The following is a 20,827-nucleotide window of genomic DNA, read 5'->3' as shown; positions in this document are numbered from 1 at the left end:
AATTTAACAAGATATAATCATTGATCTTAAGGTCTAGAAAAGCATACAATAAAATGAAAAAAAATTAAAAATTAAATAAAAATGCTCTGAAAAGGATACCTATAACCACGTTTAGATAGAATTTAACTAAAATAATCTCGCAATTTGTTCTTAAATTTCAGTCTCGAATCTAACGACCTTAGTTCAGCAGGCAGGTTGTTGAAAGTCTTTGCTCCTTGGTAATAGAAGCTCTTTTTACCAAATTCTAAACGAACTTTGGGTAATTTCACTGATATACCGTTATTCCTAGTGGCCTTAGAATGAACCAGCCTTTCGAAGTAGTTCTTAAAGGGTGTGCAAACATTATTCAGGAGACAGTCGAAAACAAACAGACAGCTTTTACGCTTGATCAAATTGTTCACGGATGGGGGATTAAAAGAACTATTGCCGATAACTTTAAAGCCTCGTCGTTCGATGTTCTTTATCATTTCCTTTCGGTAATCCGGAAAGCTAAGACCAAGTGTTCCGCAATAGGTAAAGATAGGTGCGATCATAGTGTTATAGATCGATTCTGCACACTTTTGGTCGATCAAAGGACGAATTGATCGCAAGAGATTGATTCTGGTTGCAGCTTTTTTATAGATTCGGTCAAAATGTGATGCGAGGTTTAGTGATGAGTCAAGGTGAACACCTAAGTACTTATAGGTAGAGGTATTATTGATGAGTGACCCATTAGCAGAAAGTTTAAGTTCCTTGTCTTGAAGGTTGATTCTTTTAGCTGTTCCAAATAACATAGACTCCGTCTTGTCCTTTTTTAGGTTAATGATCAGTTCGTTGTCTTTAAACCACTCGCACAGGTTGTTCATATCCTCGCTAAGGCTTCTCTGTATAGTATCAATATCTTTAGAAGAGGTATAGATGACTGAATCGTCGGCATAAGTGATAATCTTCGAGTGTTGAAGCGGTTTATGTACATCGTTGAAAAAGATAATGAATAAGATAGGACCCAGGATACTTCCCTGAGGAACACCTGTGAGAATGGGTTGAGGTTCTGATAGCACGCCTTTATATTGGACAACTTGTGATCTGCAGAAAAGGTAATCAGTGAACCATGCGAGTTCTGTTCCACGAACTCCGTAAGTTGAAAGCTTGCTCAGGAGGCCAGAGTGACTGATGGTGTCAAACGCCTTGGATAGATCGATGAAAACACAGCCTGTCAGGTTACCATTCTCACCTTCTCTTCTGATAGCATCGGTAAGATGAGTAACGGCCAGTTCAGTAGAGCGCATGCGACGGAAGCCGTACTGAAAATGAGAAAGTAGACCATTCTGTTCAAAATGAGCCATCAGCTGCTTATATACCACTTTCTCCAGGATCTTTGACATTGAAGGAAGTATTGAAATAGGCCTATAATTGTCGATTTCGGCCATTGAACCAGATTTAAAAAGTGGTACAATTTTAGCCGCTTTCCAGTCAGTAGGTACAGACCCTGTTGCGAGAGACAGGTTAATTATATGCGTGAGAGGCTTGGCTATTATATCAGCAGAGTCCTTTAACATTCCAGAAGGAAAGTTGTCAAGGCCAGAGGACTTATTTCTCTTAAGGCTCTTTAATGCATTAAGGACAACCTTTTCCGAGACTGATCTAAACTCAAAGTTCTCTAGCGGCTGCTGGGTGTCTATTGTAAGGGGCCTTTTCCAGACAAAATTGCAAAGAGGGAAGATCTTTCTTTTTAGAGATCGCGCAACATCAGTGAAGAATTTGCAGAACAAATTTGCAATAACCTCTTTGTCGGTTTCTACTGCTTCATTAACGAGAAAAGCTGCTCCTGGTTCCTTTGTAGACTTTGTAGGGTATAGTTTTTTAATAGCTGACCAAAATTTGTTAGGTGAACCCACAGTCTCCTCTAAGAGTTCACGGTGATACCTGCTTTTGCAATTTTTTACCATACCGTTAACTTTGTTTCGTTGGCGCTTGTACGAAGACCAGTCAGTTTCACGATTTGTCTTTCTCGCTTTTCTCAAAAGCTGATCTTTGGTATTCATTTCTTGCTTTACCTTCTGTGTAAGCCATGGGCTGAGTTTCCCTTTGATCCTCTTCTTTATAGCTGGCGCATGCTTATCAATACATTCTTTCAGAATGGCTTTCAAAAAAGACCATGCTTCATTAACGCAGGAGGATTTAAAGATAGGTGTGAAACTATTGGACCGTAAATCATTGCAAAAGGATATAGGATCATAATTAGCATAGTTTCGACAGGTGATGGTTCTTGGCTGGAATTTATGGTTATGCAGCTTCCGGACACAACCAATCATATCATGGTCACTTAAGCCGGCGGGAATGACTTTAACACTATAAACATTCTGAGGGCGATTTGTGTAAATCACATCTATCAGTGTTTTTGAAACTTGCGTTACCCTCGTGGGATCCTTGATTAGCTGTTTAAGGCCAAAAGACAATAGCATTGCCTTCAGTTCTTTGTTGTCTGAGCTTACCAAATAGTTGCAGTTGATATCGCCTGTCAAAATGCATTCTTTGTTTTCAGATGATACAGCAGAAAGCATCGACTCCAGTTTATTTTCAAAATCTGCACAAAGATGCTTTGAAGAACTCGGGGGGCGATAAATAAAACCAATAAGGATACCCTTAGATTTTGGAAATAGAATTTCTATCCAGATACATTCGATCCCATCGCGTTCCAGGTCTAGTCTTCTATGAAAGGGGACAGAAGAGGAGATATAAACTCCCACACCTCCACCTTTGCCTGTTTTCCTTGGTCTATTAATGAACGTATAGCCATCCAGTTGAACTTGAGCCTCTTCACTGTCCGATAGATGAGTCTCACTGAGGGATATGATGTCTATATGCTTGGAATCATCGATCATTTGGCATAGACTATCCCTGTTCGCTGAATAATGAATAATTGTAAGCCCATTTTTCGTTGACAAATCCCGAAGATCAGACAGGATGTCATGTGAACTAGAGGAGCCAACAGGACCAGGTTGAAGTTCAACATCATTTGCGAGACGAATGAGTAGTAAGGAAAGAGAGGAATTAATCGCAAAACGGCATCCAAGGAGTAGAAGTCTTGAATTCGGCAACTGGAGATTCTTTGCATGTTGCGAGCTCGGTGACCGATGGTTAAAAGGTTGAATTCTCACTGTCGTCAGACCGTGAGAAATGAAGAGAAGAGTATCACCAGATATATCGAGGTCAGGATTAGCCTTGGGAAGGAGTGCACCAGAGAAACAAACGTAGAAATAAAGCAGAATGATCCAGCATCTAAGAGCTCTAAAAACGTGACCGTCCGCCATATTGATATGGTAATGATGTTTTCAAACACCCTCCCATTCCATTTACTCTTACATTTCACGCTCACAACCACACACTTAAATCTATCATTCTTAAAAATTTTAAATTACTCCAAAACGATTCAGAGACATGAGAGACTGGCACTATCTTTTCGCAACCCCCACTTATTTCATTCAAACGTGACAAAAACATAGGCAACTTTTTCGTCAGGAGTTCATTTCAAACCAGTGACCAATCTGGAACTTTCAAATGCGCTCGTTCACAATGCAAAACTTGTTCTTTCATTCATAACGTAGAGAAAATATCGGGACCCAAGAGATCCATTAAGATCACTGATCACTTAACGTGTACTTCCGCCAATGTTATTTACTGCATAACTTGCACTTATTGCAATAAATTATACATCGGCGAAACAGGAAGACGACAAGGTGACCGATTCCGAGAACACCTTCGCCACGTAGAAAGAAATGAAAAGGACGCATCCAAACCAGTCGCTAGACACTTTAATCTCCCTAAAAATTCTAAACAGCATATGGCAGTCTGCGGCCTTTCCTTACATCTAGGCAGTTCGGAAAGCCGCAAAACACTAGAACAAAAATTTATCTTCCAAATCGACACCCTTAATCACCACGGAATCAACGAACGCTTTTCATTCAACTAATTTATTCCTGTTTTCTCGTCACCATATTCCCACCAATGGCGTAGCTCCACTTTCTGTATATGAACCCACACACAACCTACAATTCCTCCAATCGCTCTTACGAAGGGGTAACGCCCGAAACGTCAGCTTTTTTACCCTTTACGATGGCTAATTGACGTTTTCAACTCAGCTGTTAACACTAAATTACTTGCTATACTCTCCCACTGACGCAGCACCACAGTTTCTTTAGAAACTTACCCCCTTTACCCTCCCATTCTACTTAAAACAGCCACAATAACCATATCAATGCACATATTCTATCGGACGAGGGTTCTCAACGCTCCTTTAATACATCAAATGTCGCAGTCAAGCTTGTTCTAAAAACTGAAACACAAGAAGCCATATCTCTAAAGCAAGTTGACACTGTTACAGTCCACCTTAAAACCATTCAACGGGAGATCATATCCATTCGTGCAATTATTTTACCAACCATAGCTGCACCTCTCGTTGCCTAGTACCAATGTTAGTACACTGGTACCAATGTAAGGGACTTACCACAACTAGAGAGACTGATCTTAGGGCATCCTACCATCAACGGTTCGCCTTTCACAGTTGACATTCTAATAGGTGCAGATCCTTAGTGGGATGAAGTTGAAGACGAGATAATAAAGGGTCCAGGTCCTACAGCAGCCAATTCCAACCTTGGATACCTCTTATTGGGTTCCCTTTCCATGTGCAACCCTTCAAGAAGCCCCAGCACTTCTACCCTACATGTCATGGCCGAACCCCAACAAGAGGAATTTGATTTGGAACGTTTCTGGCGCATTGACTCAGATGGTTAAAAAATAATATGATTGTTTGTTCTGCCAAAATTTAGAGGCCTCCGAGGCAGGACGTCGGGTCCTTTGAAGATTGGCGAAAATTTGGCGATCTGCAAAAGTTTGGCAAGTTCTTGGAATTGGGAGTGGAACTTATTTTACGCTACTTGTAGAGAGATTTTTCACTTAACCAAACAAAAAGCAGCTCTAATACGACCCCGGACTTAAATCTCATAAATGACATGGATGCGTCCTGGTGTTTGCAGTTGTCGTTAATTTATGGTCGATAGTGTTCTTATCCAAAATTTATTATTTCCTTTTGTGCTTGTCAGTATATCATCGATGTATTTCCTCTACTTATCGTTTACAATTGGCTCGTTCGTAATTAAACGAAGGGCTTCTCGAATAAAAACCTGCAGAAAAGGCATAATTTTTTTGCATTTTACAGGACTGAAAAACGCCAAAAAAGCACGCCTATTCTGCAGGCTAATAATTGTTGACGTTCACTTTTACATCCCAAGGGTATAATAAAAAGGCCTAAAATGTTTAAATCACGTCTAGTGTTAATATTCTAGCATCGTTGTTGGATAAATTTCCAGTCAAATTAGCAAACAATCGAACAAACATAATTTTTTTTGTAAATAGAACAAGGGAGATGGTAAGTTTTGAGCTCGGGAAAGAAATAGGGAAAGATGTATTATCAACTCGTCACGAACGTGGGACAAAGAAAAAATTCTGAGTCCCCATGAAGAATCGAAACTCAGGCCTTCTGATTCCGCGCTCCGATGCTCTACCACTGAGCCACAGAGACTCCACGGTGAGCGAGATCTATTTCGAAGTTCATGATTCTCTTTAATTGCAGCTTATCTTCTTTACAGTTATTTCAGTGGTCGCATTTGATGGTAAGATATTCGTAGAACTCATTCAGATCTTGGATGAAAGAAAAAAACAACAACAAAGAAAATAAATGCGAAAACAATAGATTGTAGGCCAACAGCATTGTTTTAGAATGAAAAGGGGGTCCATGCAGAAAATTTTTTCTCTTTCATTACCATTGCCGCTGTGTGTGTAACGCGTTGTATTAATCTTCTAGCATCGTGGTTGAGCAATTGAACAAACATGATTCTCTTTAAGGACATAATTACAGGTATGTGCTGTTCAGAACTTACATAGAGAAAGAAATGAATCAAGTTGCTCTCTAAAGATGACTTCGGACAGCTAGTGGAATATTTGTGTCCTCCCAACATTTGTCTCTGTCGCTTTGTCGGTGAAAGTGCCCAACTTTTAGGAATGCCTGGATTCGAATTGCATTACAACCTAATTTTTTTCCGGCCTCTTTTCTGCGACCTCTTTAATTGCAGCTCACCCTCTGTGTAATTATTTCAGTGGCAGTATTTGATGCTAAGATTTTCGTAGAACCCATTCGTTATTATGCATTCAAATCATGAAACACAACACCAAAGAATTTAGGCCCACAATAGATTGTGGGTCAACAGCATTGTTTTCGAATAATAGGGGTTCCATGCAGACATTTTTTTCTCTCGTGTCACCACTGCCGCTACGATGTAGCTGTGCTAACAGCTTGCGGAGTTTCTTTTTGACGTAACTTTATGATCTCTAATTAAACAGAGAAAGACATGTTTTCAGACGCTTACAAATATCAAGAAGTAGACGATGGTATCTTCTATGAAGTCGAAGGCAAGGTAAGAAACAAAATGTAAACTTTTCTGAACTAAAGCTCTCGGTTCTGTGTGCCATCAGTTTTGGCCTCTAATTGCTACTGTTTTTCCCTTGACAAATACTATGCCAGATGCCTTGCGTCTGTTTAGTAAGAGATCACAAATGACATGAAAATGCGGTAAGAACAAAAAAAATGGCCCAACCAGCTCATAACTGGATCAATAAGATATTTGTATGAAAGATGATGTTACTCGGTGAATGATCCAATCATACTCGGAGAAAAAAGAAGTCTTAATGCTCCCATAAGGAGTCGAACCAACGACCCTTTGATTTGTGCTACGGATGCGCATGCTCTACCACTGTGCTGTAAGAGATTCGTACCAGGCCAAGCCGTTTAGGTCCGTGGTGATAAACTTGCTGCGTACTGCGAGGATAGGAATGTTGATATATGTCAATCGATCATAACTATTACAACTTAGGGAAAAAACAATAAATTTATCTGAGAAAATATCTCCTGTAGAGACATAATCTAAAGTAAAAAGTTCCCTCCATTTTGGAAATTCTCCAAATTTTTAATGTAAGTGATTGTTGCCATGGTTATTATAATTAATACTGTGTTTGATGGATTTAGCTGAGGATGATTGGCGGCTTAGACTGTCCGATTACAGCCAACTGTCCTATTATCACCGTCAACTGTCCGATTACACCTCTACAGAATAATTAGTACAAAATAAAGCAACTAATACACCAATCTCATTTGCGGAAATGAAAGATTACCAATGAGGGTTGTTATTGAGATGGATTTTTCACTTTCCTCAGCTCATACTTGAAGGTGATTCGATAGACGATAATTTAATTGGCGGAAATAAATCCGCAGAGGAGCCGGAAGATTCTGGAACTGAAGAAAAACAAACCCAGAAAGTCGTCAACCTTGTAAAAGGTAGCAACCTTGAAGAGGACGAGACGCTAAAGGTTCCGCCGAAAAAAGGAGACGTTGAGAAGGCAATTCAAACTTACGTAAAAAAGCTAGTGACAAAAATTAAAGAGACCAGACCCGATTATGTGCCCACATTCAAAGTCAATGTTAGTAAAGCCGTGCAGAGAATTCTTAAAATTGGAAACTGGAAATTTTATCGCGGGGAGGACGATGGCTATGAATGCGAAGGAATGCTTGCTTTCTTGGGATTTCGTGAAGATGGCGAGACACCTTATATGCTGTTCTTCAAAGATGGTCTTTACAAGGAGGAAGCGGTGAGATTTGCGGGAGTGTCGTATTTCCTTTTCATCTACCGGGGGGTATATTTGGAATTTTACTTTCATTCCTGTTTTACTTTCATTGATAAGTCCGCTGACGAGCGTTTTGGACCGCCTTTTCTATTATTCTGGAGGATTCTTCCTCGGAGATTCGATCCCCCTCAGGCAAGAATTATCGCTTGAGGGGGAGGGGGTGAATGCTCTCGGTTATGTCACAATAAAATTTACTTAACTAACCCCTTAAAACTCTGTAGTCCCCTCATTGGCGGTCAACTTCCCATAGAACCCCTTTAAACTCTGTTAGAGACGATTGATCTCCCCTCCGTTACCCCCTGAAAACTATGTGATCCCCCAGAATCCCTCGACACCCACCCACCCACCCCCCTACGATAAATGATGACCGACCCCAAAGGGCCTTGTCATTGGTTGAAGTAATTTTTAATTGCACGTGGAAAGTCATCTGCGATTGCATTGGGTTTTCGTTTACATCGATGAGTGAGGTTGTCTCGACCCAGTTTTTTTCCTTAATCACCTTTTTTTCTGGTTGGTTACTTTGATTTAAGTCTTTGATTTGAGGAGACTGGATTCTGCACGCACAGAATCTCAGCCGAGCAAAGATAACTTATGTTTAATTTTCCTGAATTCATCTATGTGCAGTGAAACGTTCCCTACCATAATGAATGAGATTTCCTTCTTTTCATTTTTTTTGCAGTAATTCAAATTCAAGTTAGCAAGAGGACGACATACAGGCACCGTATTCCAACAATCATTTTATTTGTTTTTCACTTTGCACGATCATTTCATAAGCTAATAAAGTGAAGAGTAATTGTGACACTGTTTTGTCATCTTTTCCACGAGACATTTGTCAACTGGCGTGACACGTGACAAACAAACATCTTCAAATTTAGGTTTCGTGCGCAAATGACGAGTAAGATTATGACAAGTATGATGAGCAGTGTTTTTCCAGTTGGAGCCGCATTTTGAGATTTTTTTCGCGAGGTTTTTTTCTCTGCCCTATCTTTCGGTGGGGTTTTTGCCCGATTTTCTCTGAGACATTTTTTGGTAACCGCTTACGAATGATACCAATTCAACCCCAGGCCCCCCTCCCGTCAAACCTAAGCTAGGGTGCCCGTGCCCATTGATCGATTTAGTACCCCTTGCAAAGTTTAAGTCATGTGCTAATTAACTCAGTGCTTATAATCGGCTTTGAAGTAAACTATGCAAATTGATGTAAAAATGTGTGTTTACCCAGACCCTTTTTGAGTATGCGAAAATATAGGCTTGGTACGTACGAGAGCTGGCTAAAACTACACGTATACACGCAATATTGATTTTTCATTTTACTTCATAGATAGCCTTGTCATTGAAAATTATGTACTAGAACCTTAATGGAATATATGTCTGCGCTATCAGGGAAGGTGATTGCAATAAAATTACAACCAATTTGCATTCGATTGACTTTAGAAAACAACCTTTGTCTCGCGAAGCTAAAAATACGTGCTTAAGTCTGCAGCAACAGTGGTATGGGAATTGATGCCTGGAGTGTCTAACTGAAAAATTACATAACGTCTATGCGCAGACGCAAGTGGCGTAACCTTGTAAAATTTAATTCGCTTTTTCGCGATGTCTCGCTCTATCGAAGAAGGAAGTGTATTTAGCAAAAACATGAACTATACGAAAGGAAATAAGGAATTTATCGATTTTAACTGCAGGATCTGTCGAGTTATTAACTCAGCTGGGGTTCTGGGATGGATTTGATTTGATTTCATGAAGGTGATATATGATTTGCATACCCAGCTGTTCATCTCTCATGCTGCTTTAACAAATTCTTTGACCACAACGAAATAGTCAACTGAAATATGCAAATTTTTTTTGTTGCGCGTCGCTGTTTTCTGCAAAGTGAATTAATGAGTAAGTGTTATACGCGTGGGTTAGGTTTTGACAGACCTGTGAACCGTCCTGCGACTGCAAAATGCTCGCTGAAAGGTTGCTGTTTGTGTACCTCACTTGGCATATTTGCTTCGTGTCGAGCACAGCAGCAAGCAATTCAACTGTTATTTTGATTGCATTAGACGGTTTTCGCTGGGATTTCATGTCGAAAGCATCCACACCAAATCTTGACTTTATAGCTGGCGGCGGAGTGAAGGCGAAGTACGTTGAAAACGTTTTCCCGACGGTTGCCATGCCGAATTTGTACACAATTGTAACAGGTCTGTACCCTGAGAGCCACGGGATTATTGCGAACGAGATGTTTGATCCGGATTTTAACGCAACGTTTCTCCGCAGTAATAACGAAACAAGATGGTGGGATGGAGCGGAGCCAATCTGGGTGTCAAATCAGAAACAAGGTTTTAAAAGCGCCTTGAGTTACTGGCCGGGATACGATGTGAACATTGGAGGCTATTTGCCCAGTTTCAGCAGCGATGATGCGAAATATTCCAAACCGTTCGTTTCTAAGGACAATCTCATGTCAGAAAAGGAGAGAATTGACCTTGTTATGAAATGGCTAACCATGAAGGCGCCTCCAAACTTTATAGCGATGTATTTCGCGGAACCTGGCAGAACCGGTCACACATACGGGCCTGATTCACCTAAAACAGCGAATGCCATTGAGAAAACCGACACTGCTGTAGTTGGCTATCTCGTGGAAAAGCTGCGAAAGGCTAACTTACTCGATAAAGTTAACGTTATATTTACTTCCGATCATGGTTTGGCAAAATACAACACGAGTTATTTTGTCAACTTCGATGACATTGTAAACGCAAGTAGTTACGAACTTTGGGCGGGAAATGGAGCGTTTTTAACCCTGGAACCTCACTCAGGGCAAGAAAGATATGTGTACGATAAGTTAAAGGAAGGGGAAAGAAACCTGGACCGTTTCAAAGTGTACAGGAAGGAACATGTTCCGGAAAAACTGCATTTCAAAAAGAATCGAAGAATTGGCTCTGTTCTGGTATTGATGAAGAAAGGTTGGTACGCTCGTAGCTCTAAAATGTCGACGAACTTGACGGAAGGTATGATAAAAGGAGGACAAGGTTACTCTACTGAACACGAGGACATGTACCCATTTTTGATCGCTCGCGGACCGGCGTTCAAAAAGAACTTCAGTTCAGACTCTTTTAAGCTCCTGGATATTTACCCCATGATCTGTGAAATTCTCGGAATTAAACCTGCACCGAATAATGGCTCCATGGCCAGGGTGAAACAGCTCTTTGGGGAACCTTTCGCCACACCCACTACGACTAGAGAAACCACCGAAAGCTCCACATCAAAACAAAAAGATGGGAATAATATTGTGAAAATTGTCGGGTTTGCGACTGTCGGTTTTGCGGTTGTTGTGTTCCTGGTTGCATCGATTTTATTGACGGTACGCTGGTGCAAGCGAGACAAGGAATCTAAAAAAACGTGGATGGAGAGCGAAGAGACACCGGCGATTCAAGCTGAGGAAACACAAGCCTTGCAAGAAGATCACGACGAAGGTGTGACAGTGTAATTAAAACCGCAGAAAAATTGCCTCGCCTTTTACACTCAAGAATTAAGATACAACTGCGACACGTTTCATGTTTGTGTTCCTGAGTGTTAAAAAAGATTAACGTGCAAGAGAGCTGATATTCTTTAGCGCAAAGATTATAATTTTTGGATCTAAACAGAGTTCGTTTTTCAGGATTATCGGCGCTTTTGGAATAAATATCGACAACTGACAATAAATAACAATCATGGAAAATAATTTTTGCTTTCAAATGGTGTACCGGTAATGAATCATGCAAATTTTGCAGTGATTAATAATGAACTTGACAGTACTATTTTAAATTTTCTTTAGGTGCCGATAATTTATTTGTGTAAAGAGTGTTTTAACAGGCTGGATAGAAAAAGCTTGCCAGCAGGGTAGAATTTGAAAAAGGATATGTGTACATAGAGGGGGCATTATGAAAAGAGTGAAAAAATTATCATTTTAATAGAGCAAGCGAGTCAAATCGCTGGCTTTGTTTGTAAGTAATACCATTCAACTGTCACTTGTACATTTCGAACTGTCAATTGTGTAATTCTTGCTAGCCAGTGAAGAGTTAGTGTTGATTGCTGATGTTGTAATAACTGTCGGATTACCATGAAAATATTGCATGTTTTTGAGAAAACAAACATGTATGTTTTTGTCAGAACATCTATCTCGTATTGTGAAAGCTAGAAAACATTTCCGCACCTGTAGTCTGACTTCCTGGGATGAAATAAATCAATAATATTAAAATGTAACTATCTATTTCATAGAACTTAATTGTCAATGTTGGTTGCGTTTATTATAGACATGAAAAATTGATAGCATATTAAGTTAGTCCAATTTAAATACACTTAATGTACATAAAAAATTAATAATGTTACCAGCCCGTCTTGGAGTTTGAAATTCACATAAATTTACCAGTGTTTTAAAATGAACATTGTCAATGAGATAAATCCACTCTTGAGTTTTCATTGCTGTTTTGGTTGTGGTTGTTTTTTGTTGTTAGGAGTATATTTTTTATTTGCTTCTTTTTCTGCCTGTCAAAGCTTAAAAATCTCCCTGGAGTTGAAGAATTTTGAAATAAATATTCAATATCGTATTTTTTTCGTATTATCATAACGAGACATAAATATTGATTTCCCTCCTTCACCATTTGTACATGTCAAATCAATCAGTAGAAATGTCAAATCATTAAAGCAATTGTCGTTTAATCTTTTTGTTAATTGGCTTTAATTAGAATTGGAAGAATCGTTTTGCGTGACAAGCTTAAACAACCTGAAGTTACGTCACGCAATGACAAGGCTGTGAACAGTTACCAGGTCCCCGTGTCGAACAGAGGTTAGTGGACTGAGAAAACAAACAAGAATGCCTGGGGGTTTTTGCCACGACTGCAGCAGCTAGCCTAACCATTTTATCTAAGTCTTTCTCCTCAAAAAGGGTCGAACTACTAAAGATGTCGGCGAATTACATCCCTCGTGGACCATTGCTGATACTCGCAGTACTGATTATTGCTGTTTTTGTGCTTCGTTCTTTTTTCGGTGTTCCTAAATTCGGGAGGAAATATAGTGCAGATTTTGTTCACAAACCTGCTGGATCCATCAGAATCAAGATGCTTACATTTAATATTTGGTTTTCTCCGGACAAAATGGCCGAAAGGATGGAAGCACTGGGGAAAATCGTGCAAGATCTCAAACCTGATATTTTAACTTTTCAAGAAGTTACTCGCGTAAACTTAGGATTACTCCGAAAACAGCCATGGTTTTCTCGATATCACTTAACACCGCCTGATGCTGAAAGACACCCTGGGTATTTTGTAGTTATTTTAAGCAGATTTCCGATCGAAAAATGGCAGACCTACCCGTTTGAAGATTCTCCATATCAGCGTGAACTTTTGACCGCAGAAATCAAGTTCAATTTGGCACCAAAGACACGGAAGTTTGTGATTGCAACAACTCATTTGGAGCATTCTGGCAGATTTTCCAAATTGCGAGAAAAACATCTAAAGGAGACCGTGAAAATGCTTTCTACGCTTGAAAATGTTTGTGTGATGGGTGATATGAATCTGGAACGTCAATTTGATGGTGATGTCGTTCTTCCTGTGCAGTGGATTGACGCGTGGCTTGCAATTCCTGGACATACAGACAGTAATGGTTACACTTGGGACGAGAGGAGAAATCCGTTCATTGTGAGAGAGAGAGAATCAACTTTGAAGGATCGCTTGGATCGTGTCTTTTGCAAACTTTCAGGCTTTAAAGTGAAAGAGGTAACAGTTGTGGATGATAGAATGACAAAATCTGGTGTCCTTCCAAGTGATCATTTTGGTATTTTTACTGTTCTTGAAGCATCAAAGAAAACCAGTTACAATAAAAAGAATTCCCAGGCTGAAAAGGGGGTTTATTTCAAGAGGCCATGAGGATGGGAAAAGTTAATTAATCTGTAGTTCACCCATGTAGATGGAAAAGAAAAAACAGGGTACACCTTAAGGCAGATGCTTTGTAGAGTTTTTGGTAGAGGTACCCTTATCAGGCCACAGTTCTCCACCCTTGTACTAGGTGAGGGCTGGGGCAGAGGCAAGCACTGTCTTAAAATGTTTCGGCCACAATATATTTTATTGTTCAACATAAAGAAGCAGTTTTAATTGTGTAAGCTCAACTTGCTCAGTTTGTTGACTTCATGTGTTATCAGAACAGGTGAGAATGGAACGAAATGCATGTGTTCATATTCTCATGAAGCAGTGACAAGATACAAAGATTTCATGTTTCTCCCTGGTGGGAGACAAAAATGCAGTTGTTAGACACATTATTGTTTAATAAATGTTTTGGTTGGGTCATATTGGCTGCAGGGTGCACATTTATTTGCCAGGGGGAAGACTGGAGATCAGTCACAAGGGGTTTGCTGGAGGTCTAGCACTAATAGTTCTTATCAGTGCCAAACCACAACCAACTTGGATAAACAACTCTACTCTGTATACCCCAGTTACAGGATCATGAAAACTTCACATGGTTTCAAACCATCATGTTTATTATTTTATTCCTGAGCACCAAATTTGATTTGATATGATGTAATCCTACTATTTTAGAATGCTCGTGTTTGTGCAATAGTTGTAATTATTTTTGAAAGAAGCAATGCAATACAAACGAAATGAAATTGAAAATCTTGAGAGAAGATTGCAGGGTATAGTATTGAAAGTTGATCTTAACAACCAAATACAGGTTCCACCAGAAATTAAGTACACCAAAATGGTGGTCTTGAATATGGGAGTTTTCTAGGGTTCTTACATCTGACTAAGCTCCTATTTATTAAAGTGACACAATTGTTTGCATGTTTGCATGCACTGTCGTATCTCACAGCACTCTAGAAACAATCTAAATACTGATTATCACAAGATTATTACCACAATAAAATAAAACATTTCACAAAATTCCTAAGCTCATTTTCAATAATTGCACTAAATGAATAAATAGAGCTCTTATGTAAAGAAGAAAAATGTACATCCCTAATTATTTCACTGAAAAAGAAAATACATGCAGTACATCTTTTGATATCTATTCTTGACATAAACATGATTTTTTCGAGAATACTCGAACCCAGAGTGGGGTGAATTTAGATTTCACAAACAAGACACAAAACCAAAAATACTTAGTTAAATACAGACTACTATATATCACTGTCAGTATCCAAACAACTGTACACCTACCCCTCCCCTAATCCAACATTAACCCTAATTTGTTATCAATTGACTGTTGTTGGGATAGGGGAGGGGTAGGTACACAGCTGCTCAGATATCAACATTGATCCTGTAACATGAATTTGTTTTCAATTTTATTAATTTTAATTTTCAGTGCATTTGTCAAAAATTATAGTAACCTTTGGGTTTATGAGCAGGGTATAACTAACAATACCTTTCAAATATATTATTCTGTTGTATTCAACACAAGAGAAAGGATTGCACGATGGATGGGATCATCACTTTTATGCTTTTGTTTTTGGTTTCACTCCCTGTGCATTTGCCACAAGTTACTGTAAAATTTTGGGTTTATATACCAGGTAAAACAAACAATTCCTTTCAAATATATTACTCAACTGTATTCAATACAAGAGAAAGGTTTGCCCAATCAATGGGATCATCTTTTTTTTGGTTTCAATCTTTACAACATAACTGGTGATCATTTAACACCACACACTGACCCTTCATTCTTGGCCACAACTGCCTCCATCTCTAAGGTTCTCTCATAAAAGGAAAATTCTAACATGAAATCTTGAGGACAGTGCCCTCTTTTGCCTCTTAAAACAAAACCATGGGTGCCTCAGTGGGATCTCTCAACACATTTATAGATTCTTGAATCTTCTTCTGGATATTTTCAAACTTGTCGCGACCTCTGTAATCAATTTCGCCTCTTTCCCATGCCTGTTGATGTGAAATTTCTTGAACCTCTGGGTTTGAATCCAAGACAACATGATCTGAGATGTAAATATCTGACAATCCATTGGCTAGCCCTTCCACCTCCTGGAAATGGATTGAAAAGAGATCAAGACAGTCTTAAAAACATTAAATGGCTGAATTTAAGACTTGCAGGAAAGAAATGTAACAAATTAGAAGTCAGTGACTACACAAACAGCAAGATATTTGACAAGAAATTTGAACATTTTAGTGAAGCAGTGCAATTTTGTCCCCTTTTATGTTGTAACTGTAATGGACTTCTCATCTTGGATCAATTTTCATGTTTTTGATTTCTTAATTCTACAATTATCCCAGCTGTAAAAGGAAAGATATCTCTATTCGTATCTAACACTGTGCCAATTAACAGCAGTACTGTAAAAGTTAGTATCCAAAGCAATACTTTTATGCAACTATTACCAATACTATCAATGTTTGCAAATTTATTATAGATGTTTCTATTAACATTAAACCATAAATTACACATATGATGAAAGCTGTCAGCGGCACCATAGGGAAATACAAAGAAGCTTGATGTTTCAGTGCACTTTGATATTTACAACAGTATAAATTAAGCCTTTGCATGTACATACGTAATTAGCTCAGTAATTTAAAAATATTTACAAAAATAGTCCCTCAAATTTGGATGCTTACTGATACATTAAGTTTGTATTAAAACCTGTATAAATAAAGAGATTAGACTGATTTATCATAAGTGGGATGAGGCAGCATGCACAAAGCACAAAGTAGAAATTTCAACTCAAAGTAGAGTACAAGAAATGTAATGCAAATAAACATGTTTCAATGCAGCACACACACATGCATGTAGCATAAATTGCACATGGTACAATTTATACCAAAGTAAACACACACAAGCACACACTTGCACAAATAATGCCTACATGTTTAATTGCTGGAACATCTTGAAAGCCTTGAGGCGTCTCTGTTGGCCAGCTGTGAGGAGGGGGTGGGGGTGGATGGTTTTCCTGTTGGGGGTGGTGTGGAGATTCATGATGTTGAGGGGGTGGGTTAGGGTGATGTGGTGTTTCATAATACTGTTGGGGTGGGGGTATGAAAGGTTCATGTTCAAATTGATGAGGGGGTGGAGTGTGTTCAAAATGGTGCTGAGGGGGATAGTGCGGTGCAGGCTGGAAATGATCACTGCGTGAAGAGTCTCCACCTCCGCCACCATGGCATTGCTAAGCAAGACAAGTAAAAATGGTCCTGAGAATGATAAATTCATTGGATAGGCCACAGCGAACAATGCATGATACATGTATGAATGAAAAAAGATCATCTCAGCAAAGCAAGGTTCCCCCTCCCCCCCCCCAAAAAAAAAACAAAAAACAAAAAACCCCACACTGACATGACTAATAAACAAGAACTATTCTTCTTGGTAAATGTGTCTTCCCACTTTTTCATTTTTTTCTGACAAGACACACTGGATAACAAATATATGAACACAAATAAACTAGATTTCATTAATAGCAAATGTAAATCTTGGAAGTGCTTTATCATCATTACAGGTGATACTTTCTACTGACTACTTTTAACAATGTTTTTTTCAAACACCTAAAAAGACTTAAAACACTAAAAAGTGATGTGCGTGCATCAAATTATTTACAGTTTAAGCCAATTTACCATTATAATAGTGCTACTTTAATATGTAACAATTTCAATTACCATTTACTTGAGTATAGCTAGTCTTAACCCCTCAACCCCCAGAAGTGATTGACATGTAACTTCTCCCTAAAGTATTCATACATTATACAGCAAACAGGTAATAAGAATACTCAAACTCATCAGGTACAATTCATTACCCTGATTGAACACCTAATTCTCGTAATCAATTAACAAGGAAATGTGTAGCAGCTAGTGGGGAGAATTGACAATCAGATCTTGGGAGTTCAAGGGTTAACTAGTTCTTACATGTGATTTAATGTGTAATTAAATCAATCACAATCATATTTGTTGTTATTAACCACCGATTCAAAAATTATATCTATAGATGCTGAACATTGAGACCACTTACTGGGAACAACACACACAACCATTAACAACACCAATGAAACTGCAATCTCTTTCAAACTAACCCGGCAAACATCAACTCTGATGCACATTATCCTGACAAGCACCAGATTAATTCCAATTTGACAACAGACAATTTCACTTACTCTCATTTCAGGCTGCACAAAAGTGACATAAATGTCCCACCATAGCTGCAGGAAAGTTCGCTCGTGTGGAACATAACCCTGACCTCTAGATGGCGTGTACACATTGCCGGTCTCAGAGTTATATGTGTAATGCCAGGGTTTAAGAGGCCCTATGAAGTGAACTATTTTTACATCTCTACCAAACCTACAAAAAGAAAAGTATTCTTTGGATCAATACTTCTGATAATACTTGAGATTCGATTGGGTTGAGGAACCAAGCAGGATTTTCCAGAAATCTGGCTCCCTAAGCCAATTTGCATTCTTTCTGTCTTTTGTTTTAGTTCATTCTTTTTTTAAAAAGGGGAAGTGATAGGAATGCCTTACTCAAGGAAAAGTAGAGGCATGATGACTGACGATAGAGTTAGCATACCAGCACTGACAAGAGCTATAAAAAGCTTAGCGTTCCTCTTGTATCAGATGCCTGCAGAATTTTCATGTTGTTGGGTAACAGGAAGGAGTAACATATAATTTTAAAAATCTGTCCTTGGTTGCACCAAATGATCAAAAATACTCTACAATGTTCCTTACTGTTGGAAAGCTGGAGCATAAGTGTAACTGGCATTGGAATTCATGTTATAGATAAATGACAAATGCCGAGATATGTGTGCTGTTCTCCAGTTGCTGAAAAATGAATTCAGAAGTCCTTGATCTCCACCTGTTGTTGAGAAAAAAAAATGAGTATCATATTAAAATGGTGAAAGTGTGATACAGTCTATTGGTAACACGGAACACCAAAGGATAGTCTGAAATTGACCCAAATGACCTACCCAGTCACAGGGTTCCTACCCTTTCTCAGAAACAAATTTCAATGACTTTTCCAGGATTTTTCTGGAACTCAGATTGATTTTTCCAGGACTATAAATTTGACCTTAAACCCTTTCACTCCCAAGATTTCAAAATCAACTCTCTTTACAGTCTACATACATTTCTTGTGATATAAATTCTGAAAACTTTATTGCTTGAGTTAAACAGATTTCCACAACTTTCCAAGGCCAATTTACTTCTGGTAGCTAACACTAACACTCCCCTAAGAGTGACCGTCACCTAATTCTTCCTTGCAATATCACCTCTGAATCAAACATTGAGGTCAAAATAATAATGATTGTTAAACAAATTCTCCTTGTCAGCACCATGGGAAATGTATAGAGAACAGTATGGGGAAAATACATACTGATGTTAGGGTGTAGAGAGTTAAATAGAGCTAACCATCAAAACTTCCATTCTGAACAGCATACTCCAAGATAGCTTCATAGGTTGCTCTGGATGGCTCAAACACAAATACACCAGAATTGAAACAGTCAGGCCAGCCGATATCTGGAACAGCTGACAGCTCATCCCTCTCAAAGAGTTCATCACAGTTCTGAACCACTAAAGTATCAGCGTCTAAGAACACGCACTTTCTATACTGTGTCAAGTTCCAACAGTGAATTTTTGTAAAGGTTATACCAAGCTCTGGTCTCGATAAGAGTGCTAAGTTTACAGCATCACCACTGTCAAGAACATCCACAATTTCTAAGTGATCCCAAACTCGGGCAAGGTGTTGCCTGGAATACAATGCAAGCACAGTGTTTTTGGTCATTCTGACTCACATGTAAGAATGTATCTGGATGCACAATCAAATATAAAGATACAAGCATTGGATTGCAACCTGAAAAGGTCCTAAGGAGTACTTAAAAAAAAAAAAAATATGGATGGGAGGGAGGGGAGGGGGGGTTTGCTATAACCTCCAAGGCCTTCACACTCTGAGTCTGTTTGAGAAAAATGTCTTCTTTTTATGTCCTCTTCAGACAACAAACTTTCATATTTGGATACTGATTTGTCAGCACTTAAGGCAAAAAACTACAGCAAAATTTGTTGCTCTTCTTCTACACTTCCTTTTCAAGGTTCATGCTCTTTCAATTTTGCAAAAATGAATGACTCTTTCATGTCTTTAACGAGGACCATTCTGAAGTTTTGCATGACCGATGTTGGAGAAGTTGGTTTCATAATAATGTGAAAATGTTAATTCAATCAGATTTTTTCACAATTCATTTCCCACACAAATTAAGACGTTCCAGAACTTCCTAGGCTTGCGAAATGAAATAAGAAAATCGTATATCTTTCCAGATTCATCATAACCTGTACAAACCCTGATTCGTCTCCGACGGTGTGTTTTGAGGAAAAAGGTGTATTACATAAGTTTTCCTAACATGAACTGTTGACTATTTGAAGTTGTTGAAAGGCAAAATAAAAAACAATAGCTTTACATGAGAAAATCCTGCACTTCACCCTGTCAATCTATTACAATCACAAGTGGATTGCATTAGTAATTGGATTCCATTTTGAAACAGTTTGCGTAAACAAACATAGCTAACCCCCTCGAGTGAAGGAAGTGGCTGTCTGAAGCAAGCAGATGCGAGGAACACATCTGGCGGTTTTCTTGGGCGAATATATCATCAAAAGACATTGATATATTTTTGTACAAGTTCCTTTGGTGAAAATACGATATTACAGCCTGACATTTAGGTAATTTGAAGCTCACCTAACGCCAACTGAGCACAACACTTAACCCATGTCAGATTGTGAAACTTGCATAAATTGCAGAAAACAAAAAATTGAAAATGAACAAAAGATTGCAGTCTGTGTACGAGATCTTGCTCAAAAGAGAAGATTAAAGTTGATTTATTATTGGGGATTCGTACCTGGTCGGTTCCAGAACTTCTTTAGCAACGAGAAGAACCAGCTTTCTTGTGGTATTGACTCGTCTGAGGGAGTAGCCGAGAACAAGCGCGCCATTGGCGTAACTGTTGTTAGTCACAAGACTTACGAAAGCTTCGTCTGCGACGACTTCTCCGGGCATCGAGACACTTCTTAGCAACCAGAAAGGAAGAAGGAATATTGATCATAGACGAATTTCAATCAGACCATGCGACAACCGTAGACATAACCTTTGTACTGCGCTCAGTTTCTCAACGAACAACTTTTCCGAGAAGCTGCTTCCTACGCCACTTACCACGGGTG

At 38.9% G+C, this 20,827-nt stretch overlaps 4 protein-coding genes and 1 non-coding gene across 6 annotated transcripts; 4 read left to right on the top strand and 1 right to left on the bottom strand.

Annotated features, from left to right (window-relative positions):
• Positions 1 to 2,591: 2,591 nt before the first annotated feature.
• On the top strand, positions 2,592 to 2,670 carry LOC136282071 (small nucleolar RNA R12). Its single transcript, XR_010718074.1, has one exon. It is a non-coding gene; the product is annotated as a small nucleolar RNA R12 (small nucleolar RNA).
• A 3,161-nt stretch (positions 2,671 to 5,831) lies between these two features.
• On the top strand, positions 5,832 to 7,866 carry LOC131769075 (translationally-controlled tumor protein-like). Its single transcript, XM_059084814.2, has 3 exons — positions 5,832 to 5,896; positions 6,379 to 6,452; positions 7,249 to 7,866. The coding sequence occupies exons 1-3, from the start codon at positions 5,869 to 5,871 to the stop codon at positions 7,864 to 7,866; spliced, it is 720 nt and encodes a 239-aa protein (XP_058940797.2). The 5' UTR covers positions 5,832 to 5,868.
• Positions 7,867 to 9,587: 1,721 nt separating this feature from the next.
• LOC131769267 (bis(5'-adenosyl)-triphosphatase enpp4-like) lies at positions 9,588 to 12,330 on the top strand. Its single transcript, XM_059085003.2, has one exon. The coding sequence runs from the start codon at positions 9,656 to 9,658 to the stop codon at positions 11,174 to 11,176; it is 1,521 nt and encodes a 506-aa protein (XP_058940986.2). The 5' UTR covers positions 9,588 to 9,655; the 3' UTR covers positions 11,177 to 12,330.
• Positions 12,331 to 12,555: 225 nt separating this feature from the next.
• LOC131769203 (5'-tyrosyl-DNA phosphodiesterase-like) lies at positions 12,556 to 14,644 on the top strand. Its single transcript, XM_059084962.2, has one exon. It carries the CDS (start codon positions 12,630 to 12,632, stop codon positions 13,587 to 13,589), a length of 960 nt encoding a protein of 319 aa, XP_058940945.1. The 5' UTR covers positions 12,556 to 12,629; the 3' UTR covers positions 13,590 to 14,644.
• A 108-nt stretch (positions 14,645 to 14,752) lies between these two features.
• On the bottom strand, positions 14,753 to 20,817 carry LOC131769189 (glycogenin-1). 2 transcript variants are annotated; one of them, XM_059084946.2, is made up of 6 exons: positions 20,509 to 20,817; positions 19,034 to 19,371; positions 18,356 to 18,482; positions 17,789 to 17,972; positions 16,517 to 16,813; positions 14,753 to 15,683 (listed from the first exon to the last, which is right to left on the bottom strand). In XM_059084946.2, exons 1-6 carry the CDS (start codon positions 20,664 to 20,666, stop codon positions 15,462 to 15,464), a joined length of 1,326 nt encoding a protein of 441 aa, XP_058940929.2. In that variant the 5' UTR covers positions 20,667 to 20,817; the 3' UTR covers positions 14,753 to 15,461. The 2 variants fall into 2 exon arrangements, with proteins under 2 accessions (XP_058940929.2, XP_058940937.2); XM_059084954.2 differs by lacking the exon at positions 16,517 to 16,813.
• Positions 20,818 to 20,827: the final 10 nt, after the last annotated feature.

This window comes from Pocillopora verrucosa, chromosome 6 (assembly GCF_036669915.1).
Source record: "Pocillopora verrucosa isolate sample1 chromosome 6, ASM3666991v2, whole genome shotgun sequence".
NCBI classification, from domain to species: domain Eukaryota; kingdom Metazoa; phylum Cnidaria; class Anthozoa; order Scleractinia; family Pocilloporidae; genus Pocillopora; species Pocillopora verrucosa.
This window is presented reverse-complemented; position numbering and strand designations above follow the sequence as displayed.

Bases quoted from the DNA above. Each gene is read 5' to 3' on its own strand.
- LOC131769075 (XM_059084814.2), top strand. From the start codon at position 5,869: ATGATTCTCTTTAAGGACATAATTACAG. The intron at 5,897-6,378 runs GTATGTGCTGTT...CTAATTAAACAG, and splicing joins CTTTAAGGACATAATTACAG to AGAAAGACATGTTTTCAGAC. The intron at 6,453-7,248 runs GTAAGAAACAAA...CACTTTCCTCAG, and splicing joins TCTATGAAGTCGAAGGCAAG to CTCATACTTGAAGGTGATTC.
- LOC131769267 (XM_059085003.2), top strand. From the start codon at position 9,656: ATGCTCGCTGAAAGGTTGCTGTTTGTGTACCTCACTTGGCATATTTGC.
- LOC131769203 (XM_059084962.2), top strand. From the start codon at position 12,630: ATGTCGGCGAATTACATCCCTCGTGGACCATTGCTGATACTCGCAGTA.
- LOC131769189 (XM_059084946.2), bottom strand. From the start codon at position 20,666: ATGCCCGGAGAAGTCGTCGCAGACGAAGCTTTCGTAAGTCTTGTGACT. The intron at 19,372-20,508 runs GTACGAATCCCC...ATTGTATTCCAG, and splicing joins GAAGTTCTGGAACCGACCAG to GCAACACCTTGCCCGAGTTT. The intron at 16,814-17,788 runs GTAAGTGAAATT...TGTCTTGCTTAG, and splicing joins TTGTGCAGCCTGAAATGAGA to CAATGCCATGGTGGCGGAGG.